At 35.8% G+C, this 12145-nt stretch overlaps 1 protein-coding gene across 6 annotated transcripts in view; it reads right to left on the bottom strand.

The window, feature by feature from the left end:
- The window catches only part of utrn (utrophin), a 513264-nt gene that overhangs the window by 98916 nt on the left and 402203 nt on the right, over nt 1–12145 (bottom strand). For all 6 annotated transcript variants that reach the window (XM_039747516.1, XM_039747517.1, XM_039747518.1 and 3 more), the window contains 2 exons: nt 4245–4513; nt 2926–3072 (listed from right to left, as the gene is read on the bottom strand). In XM_039747516.1, the coding sequence (XP_039603450.1) occupies nt 2926–3072; nt 4245–4513 (416 nt within the window). The remainder of the gene's footprint in view (nt 1–2925; nt 3073–4244; nt 4514–12145) is intronic.

Here is a 12145-nt window from a genome sequence, read left to right as displayed (position 1 = left end):
GTAACCACAAAATAGATAATATGCCTTCAATCTGTTGTTTTATGGTTTAATTGTAGTTAGGAAAATACAGAATGAGAGAAATTCCACATAAGGGGACTTTTGTGTAGGGGCTTGTCTTTTTAGCAGTACTACTGCCATTCACAGGTTATTTACTTTTCCCTGTTGCCAAGCAAGAACAGCTGCTTACTCATTTGATGCGTAAAAAGTATATATAAAATCCTTGCTGTCAGCCTAGCATTTGAACAGTAGTGAAATTAACTGCCAGACACTGTCAGCATTATGTCCTCCTGAAGAACAGCATTTGAAAAAACTAGATGTGTAAATATTTTTAAATGCTTAAATTAGCCTGGGCCAATTTTCTCCTTAAATATTTTTAAAGTCTCTTGACTTTCAAATTAGATAGTAACATATACTGAGCAGCTTTATGTCTTTTTAGAGAATCAACAATTGCATTCACAAAGATGTACAATTACTCTACACCAGCAACTGAATATACAAAACAGACACTACCTTCTCTAACTACCTTCTCTGTGTGCAGAGGGTACAGACCTATAAATACCTGGGAGTACAGCTGGATGATAAATTGGACTGGTCTGCCTAACTGATGCTCTGTGTAAGAAAGGTCAGAGCCGACTATACTTCCTTAGAAGGTTGGCGCCCTTCAACATCTGCAATAAGATGCTGCAGATGTTCTACAAGACGGTTGTGGTGAGTGTCCTCTTTTATGCTTTGGTGTGCTGAGGAAGCAGTATAAAGAAGAAGGACGTCTCACGCCTGGACAAACTTGTTAGGAAGGCAGGCTCTATTGTAGGAATTAAGCTGAACAGTTTTAACATCTTTAGCAGAGCGACGGGCACTAAGCAAACTCCTGTCAATCATGAAGAATCCACAGCATCCACTAAACAGTGTCATCTCCAGGCAGAGGAGTAGCTTCAGTGACAGACTTTTGTCACTGTCTTGCTCCACTGACAGACTGAGATTGTTCCTCCCCCACACTATGTGACTCTTCAATTCTACCCGGGGGAGTAAATGCTAACATTATTCAAAGTTATTGTCTGTTTTTACATGCATTTTTATTACTCTTTAATTTAATATATATATATATATATATATATATATATATATATATATATATATATATATATATATTTGTCTCAGTATATTGCTGCTGGATTATGTGAATTTCCCCTTGGGATTAATAAAGTATCTGTCTATCTACCTTATCTGTGCTTCGACTGTGTATGATTATGTATTGTTATTATCACAACAAGGGACTCAATGCTACAGTCTAAATTTTTGCCAAAGGTGAGTAAGTAATAATAACAGAAAGCTAACAAAGTTGCTTCATTATAAGTTTATTTTTTAGCTTACATGGCCAGCAGCAAAAGTCTGTATTTCTTCCTTTCTTTTTCTCGGCAAAACATGTCTTAACTGTTGCAGTCAGCTGTCTTCTAATGTTCTAAATTATTAATGTCAACTAACTCATCATGAAAATAAAGACCCTAATAAACAGCTATGGATGTTAAATACGTACGTAATGTACTATAAAAAAAAACTTCCTGTTACTTTTGACAATTAATAATTTGCTAAACTTTAAAATCACCACGCAGGATTAAATCACTTCAATCCATAACACAGCAATCAGCTGAAAAAGTTAACATTCATTTTTACAAAAGACTCTCTTAGCTTCATAAATAAAATGCTTGTGATTGGTTTTCTTATTTTGTGAAAGTCTCCAACGCAGAGCCCAATATTGCAATTGGGATAGTAGAAGCATGGTTTTTTTTTTTGCACATTTTTCTTATATTTTTTTTTTTTTGCTGCTTGCACATGGCAGAGTGCAATGTCATCGACTGAACAACATGTCTAGTTCATCCCATGTGATATTGTAGGCTACCACAGCACAAGGCTTAGAGACGTCCACCTTTCCCCTGCAGTTAACACTGACAGTTACTACACTACAAATGATGCCATTTCTGGGCTAACGTCTTTCATGTTCTTAAAATAGATCATTTTGTACCTTTTGACAAAAAGTTACTTGCACCATTGTGAAGTTTTACTCAACCTAATTCACCAGGAATATATCACAGGAATTTGGTCATAAAGTAGCGTATGCATCAGTTTCATTATCTGTTTCAACGTTTGATGACCAATTCACATTTTCATTATTATCGCTTGATTCAATGAAGGGTACTAAGGTGTTAAATTTCAGTTTATTCTAAAACTGGCTTTACAGCTTCTTGTTTACATGCCATTGTGTTTTGGTGAAGACTCTGCCCCACTAATAAATACAGATGAGCTACCTTAGAGTGGCAAAACGCACAGAAATATTTGTCATTCTGTGCAGCATAATGTTATTTAATTTACTAAATGACAGCAGAATACAGAGGTAATTCAGACTTTACACTGTAACAAGGTTCATTAAAAATCACCCCGAGACTGACTTGGGGTTAAAATTCCAAGCCTGAGTCACACTCAGGGTTAACTTTACTACAGAGAACGGTAAAGGTGGCACAGAATAATATATATGCACAGCTAAGGCAAACTAATAAATGCAATGACTTCTTCTTGCCAATGGTTTAGGGCAATTGTCATTCACACTTGTAGACTCAGAGTTCCTATATAGTATATTATTGTATATAAAGCATGCTGCATTGCAATGTGTTTTGTTGTTTGGCTATTGCTTGTGTCTTAATGATTCCATTCTATAATTGTTACTATTCTGAGGAGATATGCAAGTAAGATTTTTACTGTACCAAGTACATATAACAATAAACAAACTTATTTGTATGTTGCTTTGCATTACAGAAAGGCATAAATAAAAATTTAAGTTTACCTGTGTTGAGAATGATTAACCTTTAATTAAATTAATATATGCTTTCATAAAGGCACAAAAACATATTTGAAATAGATATATCAACATACCTGCAAGTATTTCCAACGCATATTCAAGTTATCAAGTTTCTGAGAGGAATTCAATGGGACTTGAACATCAAGAGGAGCCAGCTGGCTTGCTAAGTCATTAACTGTTTTGATTTCATGTTGGATAGGATCAATTTCTTCTCTGAAAGCCTGAAATAAACAAAAAAATACATTGGTGTATGCCATAATGTGAAGCAGTCAATTAATTAACATATAACAATTGTTGCCATTAACAAAAACCTTAAAAATCTAGGTGAATTCTGGTGAAACTTATTTTTTAATTTTCAACATAAAAATAGGGAAAAAACCTGCAAAACACCTCCATGTTTTTATTTCAAAGCATAACTCATGACGGTATCTATTATGAATAGTGTCACAAATACAAAACTGGTAAAAAATCAAAAGTAGACATTTTACAAATACAAATTGTTGAAATGTTCAGATTTTATATGACAAGAATTTCGCATAATCAGGTGCCAGTTGTTTGGATTCGATGGTCTATAACTGTAAACAAGTTAGGAATTGTGGAAAGATCTAGTTTTTCAGGTTTTGATGGACAAAATTGGGTGAAATTTGTCTTGTATTTCAGTTACTAACTGTTCCAGATTTAATTAAATAAACATGAGAAAAACAATTATAGAAACCTTAAAATTGTGACTTTCTAATGACTGCTTTGAAAATTCAGTGACTAAGATAAAAAAGAACCTTTTCATATTACTTGGTTACATTTGAGTTTGCAGCTCTGCAAACTCAAGTCATAAGCATGATAGTGATATAACAGGTCTCATTCTTTGGAGAGGGGTGGTAACATGGAGAATTCCGACTGTGGCCAAGAAGAAATGTCATGCTAGCTGAGGTATAATTAATTTTTTTTCAGGCAAGACATTTGGTTCAGAAGACAGCATGTCATACTGGCGCACAGGAGGCACTTCATGGTCTTAAAAAAAAGTATGTACTATAGTACAATGATGTTGATATGAAAAACTTGTTGAGACTTTTGGACATTGCCACTAATGACCAGTTGTTTCATTTGGAACAATAAATTGATTCAGCTGAGGAATAACTTACTGACAAGTGTTGCTTATATGTGACATGATCATACCGGTATGTATGCATATGGTATTGTGTGCAAATTCTTCACATTTTTTTAACAAGTTTGCAAGTGCGCTAATGTGTTCTTTAGAGATACGGCTTATTTCTCACTTGCTATATTGGGAGAAGCAATTTTCCCAAAAAATGCCTCAATGGGATTTAACAAGCCATAGTGTTTAAATAGGTCACGAAAATCAAAAAAAAAAAAAAAATCTGTAACAAACACTTACTGTGGTTTTGTCAATATGATCTTGCAAAGAGTCAATAAGCAGGTCTCCCACTGGTTGCCAGCCTGAGCGAATGCTTTCTGCATCCGACAGACGGCTATCAAGGTTGCTCATTACTCTCTGAAGATCCTGCAGCTTCTCGAGTGCTCTTTCTACTTGCTGCTGCCAACTGGTGGAATGTGAATTCAGTTGATCCCACTTCTCTTTCAGTTCTACAGATTGCTTTCGAATGGCTTTAGCAATCTTCTGGGCCTTTTCTTCTGGGGTCAAATCTATGAAATATCCAAAAATTCATCATTTCACTAGTATGAGAATAGATAACACAATTTACATACAAAATCAAATCCTATTTTCAACAATACTCCTGAAAATTCTTGAAACAAAATTAAAATTCACAAATCACAACAATCCATATATGAAAATATATTTACATTTTTTAAATGAAGAACTTAATAATATGTACATCAAAACTGTAAAGACTGAGCCCAATTGTTTCATCAGGATGTATACATACATAGAGTATGTTAAGAATAAAATATTAAGATAATATACTTTCTTTAGGTGCTACATGTACTAGTAAAATAGAAGCATTTGGAGATTTCCCATTAAATGAGTCAAAAAATATTTGCTTTAGAATATTCAAAGTATTAACTGGCCACAAAGAGGGAGGCGTGATTCAAATAGCAAGGTAATGTTTACAGTTACCTGAAGTACATAGGAGGGAGTGTCTTTTGAAGGCGAGAGATGCTACCATTTTGGCACCAAGTTGTTTTGATTACATGTGTTTTAACACCTGCCTGCTTGTATCTAATATTCCTAAAGAACTAAATGCCTTCTTCTGGTTCAGAGGTGCAAGTCAAAATGCAATTTCTTGAAACCTGACTGGTTACTTTTAGATAAGAGAAAAAATATAGCTAAAAATACCTTAGTAGCTGGAGTAAGACTCTCACTGTACTGAAGAGGTCACATGCAGATATTGAAATTAAACTTCCAACCTAAATAAAGTTTCATGCAGATGGTTTCCCAGAAAAATGGCATTGTGCACAGACGATGTGACTTCATGCTTTCTGAACAGATGCTCTTTTCTGCTAATAACACTCTTAATACTTAATGTCATCATTTTACAAACGAAAGTGAGCATCCACTACAGTTGCCAAAAGCTTTTACAGATCGACTCAAACAACACAGATGATTATTGTAACATGGAAGCAATACCGCAGGAGATTCTCAAATCACTGGGACTTACGTTGACTCTTACCCTTGGAAGGCGGCGACACAGATGGTGCAGGAAAAGGAAGCAAACGAGAGGTAAGCGAGTGGGATTACTAGCTAGGCGAAGAGCTGGTCCCCATAAAAACGTCTCCCTAACGATCTCCATGCGAATACTAGATCATTCGCCAATAAAATTGATGTGTTCTGACTGGATATTTCCACAGATAAAACTACATTGGACTGTTCCCTTTTGACTTTTTTGGAGACATGGTTGGATCTCAACATACTGGACACAACAGTTGAGTTTGCAGGATGCACGTTCTACTGAGCCAATCGAATCCCCAATATCGGTAAGTAAAGAGGTGGTGGACTGTGTGTCTATATTAATAATGCCTGGTGCATTAATATAGCCACAATCAAAGTTATGTTCTCTGGACGTGGAATATCTAATGTTAAGTTGTTAACTTTTTTAATTGCCCAGGGAACATATAGCTGTTATCGTTAAAGGCAGTATACATACCACCTCAGGCTTATGTTAAGTCAGCACTTGAGCAACTGTTTTACATTATCAGCAAAAAGCAGAACTTGCACCCTGATGCAGTTTTTATCATTTTAAGGATGTATTCCCCAGATTTTATCAGCATATATGCCTATATGATCATTCCTTCCCCCAGCTTGGTCAGTCTGATTATCTCTCTTTGCTTCTTGTTCTAGCGCACAAAGCTCTTAGCAACAGTAATAATCCAGTTGGCAGTACTGTTAAAGTTTGGCTTGAAGTTGCCATCTCCCAACTCCAGGACTGCTTTGAACACACAGACTGGAATATACTTTTTCATCAGACAGACCTAGAGACATACAGTATACATCATCTGTGCTGTCATATATTAATTGTTCGGCTTTGTAGACTGTGTGGACAATATCACTGTCAGCAAATGGTTTAAGGGTTACCCAAATGAGAAACCATGGATGAATAGTGAAGTCAAACAACTGGGACAAAGACACCTCAGCCTATAGAGCTGCTAGAGCTAATCTCAAGAAGGGCATCAAATCTGGAAAACTTAAGTAGAAACAAAGGATTGAGACACTAACTGAGACTGAGATTGACACTAACTCAAACTCACAGTGGATGAGGCAAGGCATCCATTAACCATAGATTACAAAAAGAATAACGACATACTGTACACGCTGGCCAATAATAATGTCAACCTAGCAGTGAAACTTAATAGTTTCTTTGCACAGTTTGACATGGAAAACAACCAGCCTCCAATTAGCTTGGAGCTGATGGGAGACTCACAGCCTTTGGTCCTACACATATAATGAGGTGTGGTAGGCACTCAACAACATCAACATAAGGAAGGAGCAGGTTCAGATAATGTACAAGAACATGTGCTCCAGGCCTGTGTTGACCATCTAGCAGAGGCATTTACACACATATTCAACCTCTCTCTCTCCTCATGTTAAGTCACCACGTGCCTAAAATCCTTTACCATTGTGTGCCTGTTCCAAAAAAACCTAGGATAACTTGTCTTAACGACTATCGACCAGTCACTCTCTCCCCTGCTATTGCAAAGTGCTTTGAACAACTAGTAATCGCCCACATCAAAACCTCCATCCCATATGATCTCGACTAACACCAATTTGTCTAACAGACAAACAAATCGATTGAGGACGCCATCTGTCTGGTTCTGTATACAGCCTTCTCACACCTGAAAAAGCCGAAAACCTAAGTTAGGATGCTCTTTGTTGACTACAGCTCAGCATTTAACACCATTGTACCTAGCTAGATGATCAAAAAACCCTATGCACTAGGGCTTGCTCCTCCATATGCAATTGGTTACTGATTTTTCTCACCAACCTTCCCCATTCTGTCAGGCTAGACAAACACACATCCTCCACCATTACCCTGAGCACCGGTGTGTCACAAGGCTGTGCACTAATTCCCCTCCTCTATGCACTCTTATCCCATGATTGTTAACCCATTCATGAATCAAATATTATTGTTAAATTTGCGGATGATACAACTGTCATTGGGCTTGTATCAGACAACAATGAAGCTGCATATAGTGAAGAGGTTCAGAACCTGACATCATGGTGTGACATCAAAAACCTGGTCTTAAATACGAAAAAGACCAAAAGTTATTCTTGACTTTAGGATCACTAAAAAGACAAATCACAGTCCAATAACAATCAATGCAGAGGCTGTGGAGGGAGTTTCCAGCTTTAAGTTTCTAGAAATCACCATCTCAGAGGACCTGTCCTGTGCTGACAACACCTTGGTTGTAACAGGCAATGCACAACGTCATCTCTATTTTCTGAGGAAGCTAAGGAGAGCAAACCTCCCCCAGGAGCTGCGGGTCAATTTCTACAGATGCACTAAAGAGAGCATCTTCATAACTTCATGACGGTCTGGTAGAACAGCTGCACCAAGGTTGCTAAAGAAGCCCTGCAGAGGCTCATAAAACAGCAGAAGCCATCACTGGCACTGAACTGCCATCACTTGAACTCTTGCATAAGACTCACCGTGTGTGAAGGTCAAAAACATTATCTAGGATAACACTCATCTTGAAAATTCTGTGTTTGATATCCTCCCATCAGGTAAATAATCTAGATCAATCCACATATGCAAAAACAGACTAAAAATAGCTTTTTCCCATCTGCCAAACTATTCTATATTCTACTTTTTTTTTTTTTTACTTGAATTCTGTTTTTTAATTGTTACTTCTATTCTTTAAATGCACATTTGGGGTTCTAATAAAAGAAATTTTGCTGTGTCACACAATGACAATAATTTGATTGAACACCAGAAACCTGGCAAGCAGAGGTCACTAAACTTTTAATTATTATAACTGATAAATGTATAAAATATCTAGCAGACAAAGGAATATAAAAGGACCATTCATCCTCTGGGTCAAATTTCTAACGACTCTTTGTCACTGGTTAACAGTGGGACAAGGGGAAATGCATACAAAGTAGGTAGGAAAAGAGCACTGGAATCACTGTTTAATTCCTTGGGAGTTCTGAAAGGAGACAGATGCAAGGATTCTTAGCATGAGAGAGGCAGGAAACAAGAGCTGCTGGAAGAAGCAGGAGTGGTTGACAGTGGAAACTGAGTTCTTTTGGAAAGAAGCCAAAAATGAGTCACGGGCATAGGAATCGGTAACAACTGATGTTAGCTGGCATATTCCCCAGCAAGAAAGGTTCATGCACTACTGCCCCATTTCAAGGCTGACACTAAGTCAACATAGAACGAGAAAGAGAGAGAGCTGAAAAAACAAGAAATATGAGAATGTATATGAGCTGTTTCTGTTTTGCTTTCTTATGCCTTTTTGTTTTGTTTTTTTAAACATGTGAAGGTACAAGTGCTCGTTTATTTATTTATTTTTTTTACTTATTTATTTATAAGGATAGGTAATAGGTGCAAATAATACTGTGTCTTTCAGTTTTCCTTTAGGATTCTTATAATGACTTGTATTTTAATATTGCAAATGACAAAACATGCATTTTAATTATACATATATACAACATTAATTCTAGGCCTTTGGTCAAGCTGATGTTAGGTTTTATTTCTGAATTAAGGGGTATGATTACATACAATATATAAATAATTGACTTCAGTTTTTGATTTATAATAAGCTTTCAAACATTTCTGAAAACATGTACTTCCTCATTATGGGCTACTGAGTGCAGAATGATAGACAAAACAGCAAATGTATCCATTCAAAAATAAATCTACAATTCAATAACAGTGTACAGAAAGTGAAGGGTTCTGAAAAATTTTTCAATCCACTGCAGAAACACCACCATAACACCAGGGAACTACACTTAAAAAAAGATGAAAGATGACGTCACTCACAAAGACAGCTAAAATAAACAAGAACTAATTAAAAAAATACAAATTTGGCTGAGTACTGATTTATAATGTTTAACTGTTACTGCTATTAAAAACTTTTTGAATTTGCTTGTCTATGTAGAAACCAAGACACTCTAGCTTATAATGTATTACTTAGCATTGCTTTTATTCAAAATTGTGTTCTATGGCAAAAGAGAATATCAAAGGCTATTGTTCTGTGATGCTTCATAAATGAAAAATCAATTAAAAATTAAAACCATTTGTTATAAATGAATCCTATTATTAGTTAAATCCTCTTTCTCCCACAAAACTAGTGCCTGGTTTCCGCTCCCATAGGTTGGGGGTAATCCCACATAGACTGATATTTGTACAGATGTAGTACCTGAATTCTTGTCTGTTGTATGACCGCACTACAAAACCCTGCTGACAATAAAGACAAGAGATATCTGCAAAATACTTGCCGTCTTTGTTAAAAAACAAAACAGGGTACGTTCACATACTTTATTCTGTAACAAATTTTATATTGATTTTACAAATCCATATATGCTGAGGGAGCCTACTACCTACTGTATACAGTAATTGGAAATTAGTAAAAGTAAATGTTTAATAAAAAATTGTGGTACTCTCGCTTCAAAGCCTATGAATGTGAAATTTTCCATTTTGTATACTTTTACAGAGTCTAAGGAGGATTTACCATTAGCAGCAAAAAACCTAATGTAACCCAAAATTTTCAGATTGGATTTAGACTACTTTCATATGTGGTACTAATTTTAATGCAGACATATGACTGGAATGTACCCTGCATTTGAATGTTTATTTTTATCTAGAAATGTACACTATTTTACTTCACTGCTCATGTGACCTTATTCGTATGTTTTGAAAATCTGACGGTTTACATTACTGAAATCAAACCACTGTTATGCACCCAATCCATACACACACCTTGCTCTCACCAGAATCAGTTCTTCTTTGTGTTTATAGGTTACTGCATACAAATACAAGAGTGATAAATGAATGGAAAGCAATAGCTATGATTTTTTGTTTCGCCTGCCATCACAAGCTGACAAATTCACAGATCCTGCAGTGAAAACCATATGATGTAGGGAGGCAGCAAGCATGCTGCTGGTATTCATAGATGTGTTAGGTTGCATTTGTGTGATGTATTAGCTTTTATTAATTTTGAGCATGTGGGCCACATTCAGGATGGATATATGTTTATACTCATATGAGACTGGGAAATATAAAAAATAACAATTTGAACTGTCAAACAAAGAAATCAAATATGAGCTAAAAGTCTAAATTGAGTAAGTCTAGAAGCAGTGTGAATGTAGCCTTTGAGTTACAAAGGCAGATAAGGCTAAAGATGACCCAAAGAGATTCTTTCAGTATTTTAGTAGTAAAAGAACAGTCAAGAGGGAGGTGAAGTTCACTAGGAATAGTAAAGGAGAATTAAAAAAATACATGAAATAAGAATAGTAAAGGAGAATTTAAAAAATACAGACAGTGAAATAGCAGATGCTCTAAACTCTTATTTTTCTGAGGTCTTCGTATGTGATAACCTCCCAGTGGTAAAAAGGAATATCAAGGAGGTACTAAGTGATTTGGAGATTGTAGAGGGAGAAGCGCTGCGTAGATAAAATACACCAAAATCAAACAAATCACCAGGACCAGATAATTTTTACCCTCGAGTTCTTAAGGAGGTTAGCAAGTACATATATAAACCCTTCACGCATATTTTTAGGAAGAACTATGCATTGGGGAAATGCCAAAGGACTGGAAAATGGCAAATATCCTGTTATATAAAAAGAGTGACCTGGCAGATTCAAGCAACTACATGTCAGTAAGCTTAAGGTGCATTACAGGTAAATTAATGTAAGGAGTTATTAAAGATAAGATTGAGCAACACATGGCAAGAACAGGAGTTGTACTCAACAGTCAGCATGGATTCAGAAGAGGGAGGCCATATTTTATCAACATGCTGAAATTCTATGAGGAAGCAACAAAAGGATATGATCATAGTTGAGTATATGATATTATTAATCTTGACTTTCAGAAAGCATTTGATAAGGTGACACATGAGAAGTGTCAAACCCTAACTAAAAGAAGTGGGAATGCAGGGTGTTGTTTGTAGATGGATGCAAAATTAGCATGAACACAGGAAGCACAGATTATGGTGCAAGGTACCTTATCAGAACTGGCTAATACTGTATATACCAAGATAAGTTGATTGGCAGAATCTTAATGTAGAATCTATTGAATCATTACAGAGTGACTTGGACAGCATATAGGCTTGAGCAGATTTTTGGCAGATGAAATTTAATGTAAGTAAATGTAAAGTATCACATGTAGGTAGAAGAAAAATTAGGGTTAAATACACAGTGTTCAGAAGCCATTAAGGCTAATAAAATGTGTTAGTTTATATAGCACATCATGTAAAGTACAAATCCAAGGAGGCTATGTTCTTTTATAATGCACTTGGGAGATCTCATCTGGAGTCCATAGATACATGGAACAAGTTACCAAGTAGTGTAGTAGGCAGAAGGGCTTTAGGGACTTTCAAAACTACGCTTGATGTTATTTTAGAAGAATTAAGTAAATAGGAATGGCAAGCCTTGTTGGGCTGAATGGTGTGTTCTCATCTAGATTTTTTTAATGTTCTAATGTGTCAACAAAACTTACAGCAAAAGTAGCATCTTTAAATAAGGAACAATGGGGCTATTATGTACTGATACTAATTAATTTTTAAGTTTAGATGTACCAGATTTAAACAAAAACTGTTTATGAATAGCACAAATTAATCTATTAAATATGTGACTTGTTTTACAGAAAGGGTGAATACAGT

This window comes from Polypterus senegalus, chromosome 3 (assembly GCF_016835505.1).
Source record: "Polypterus senegalus isolate Bchr_013 chromosome 3, ASM1683550v1, whole genome shotgun sequence".
In the NCBI taxonomy this organism is placed as follows: Eukaryota; Metazoa; Chordata; class Cladistia; order Polypteriformes; family Polypteridae; genus Polypterus; species Polypterus senegalus.
The sequence above is the reverse complement of the archived record's forward strand: the minus strand, read 5'-3'. Positions and strand labels throughout refer to the sequence as shown.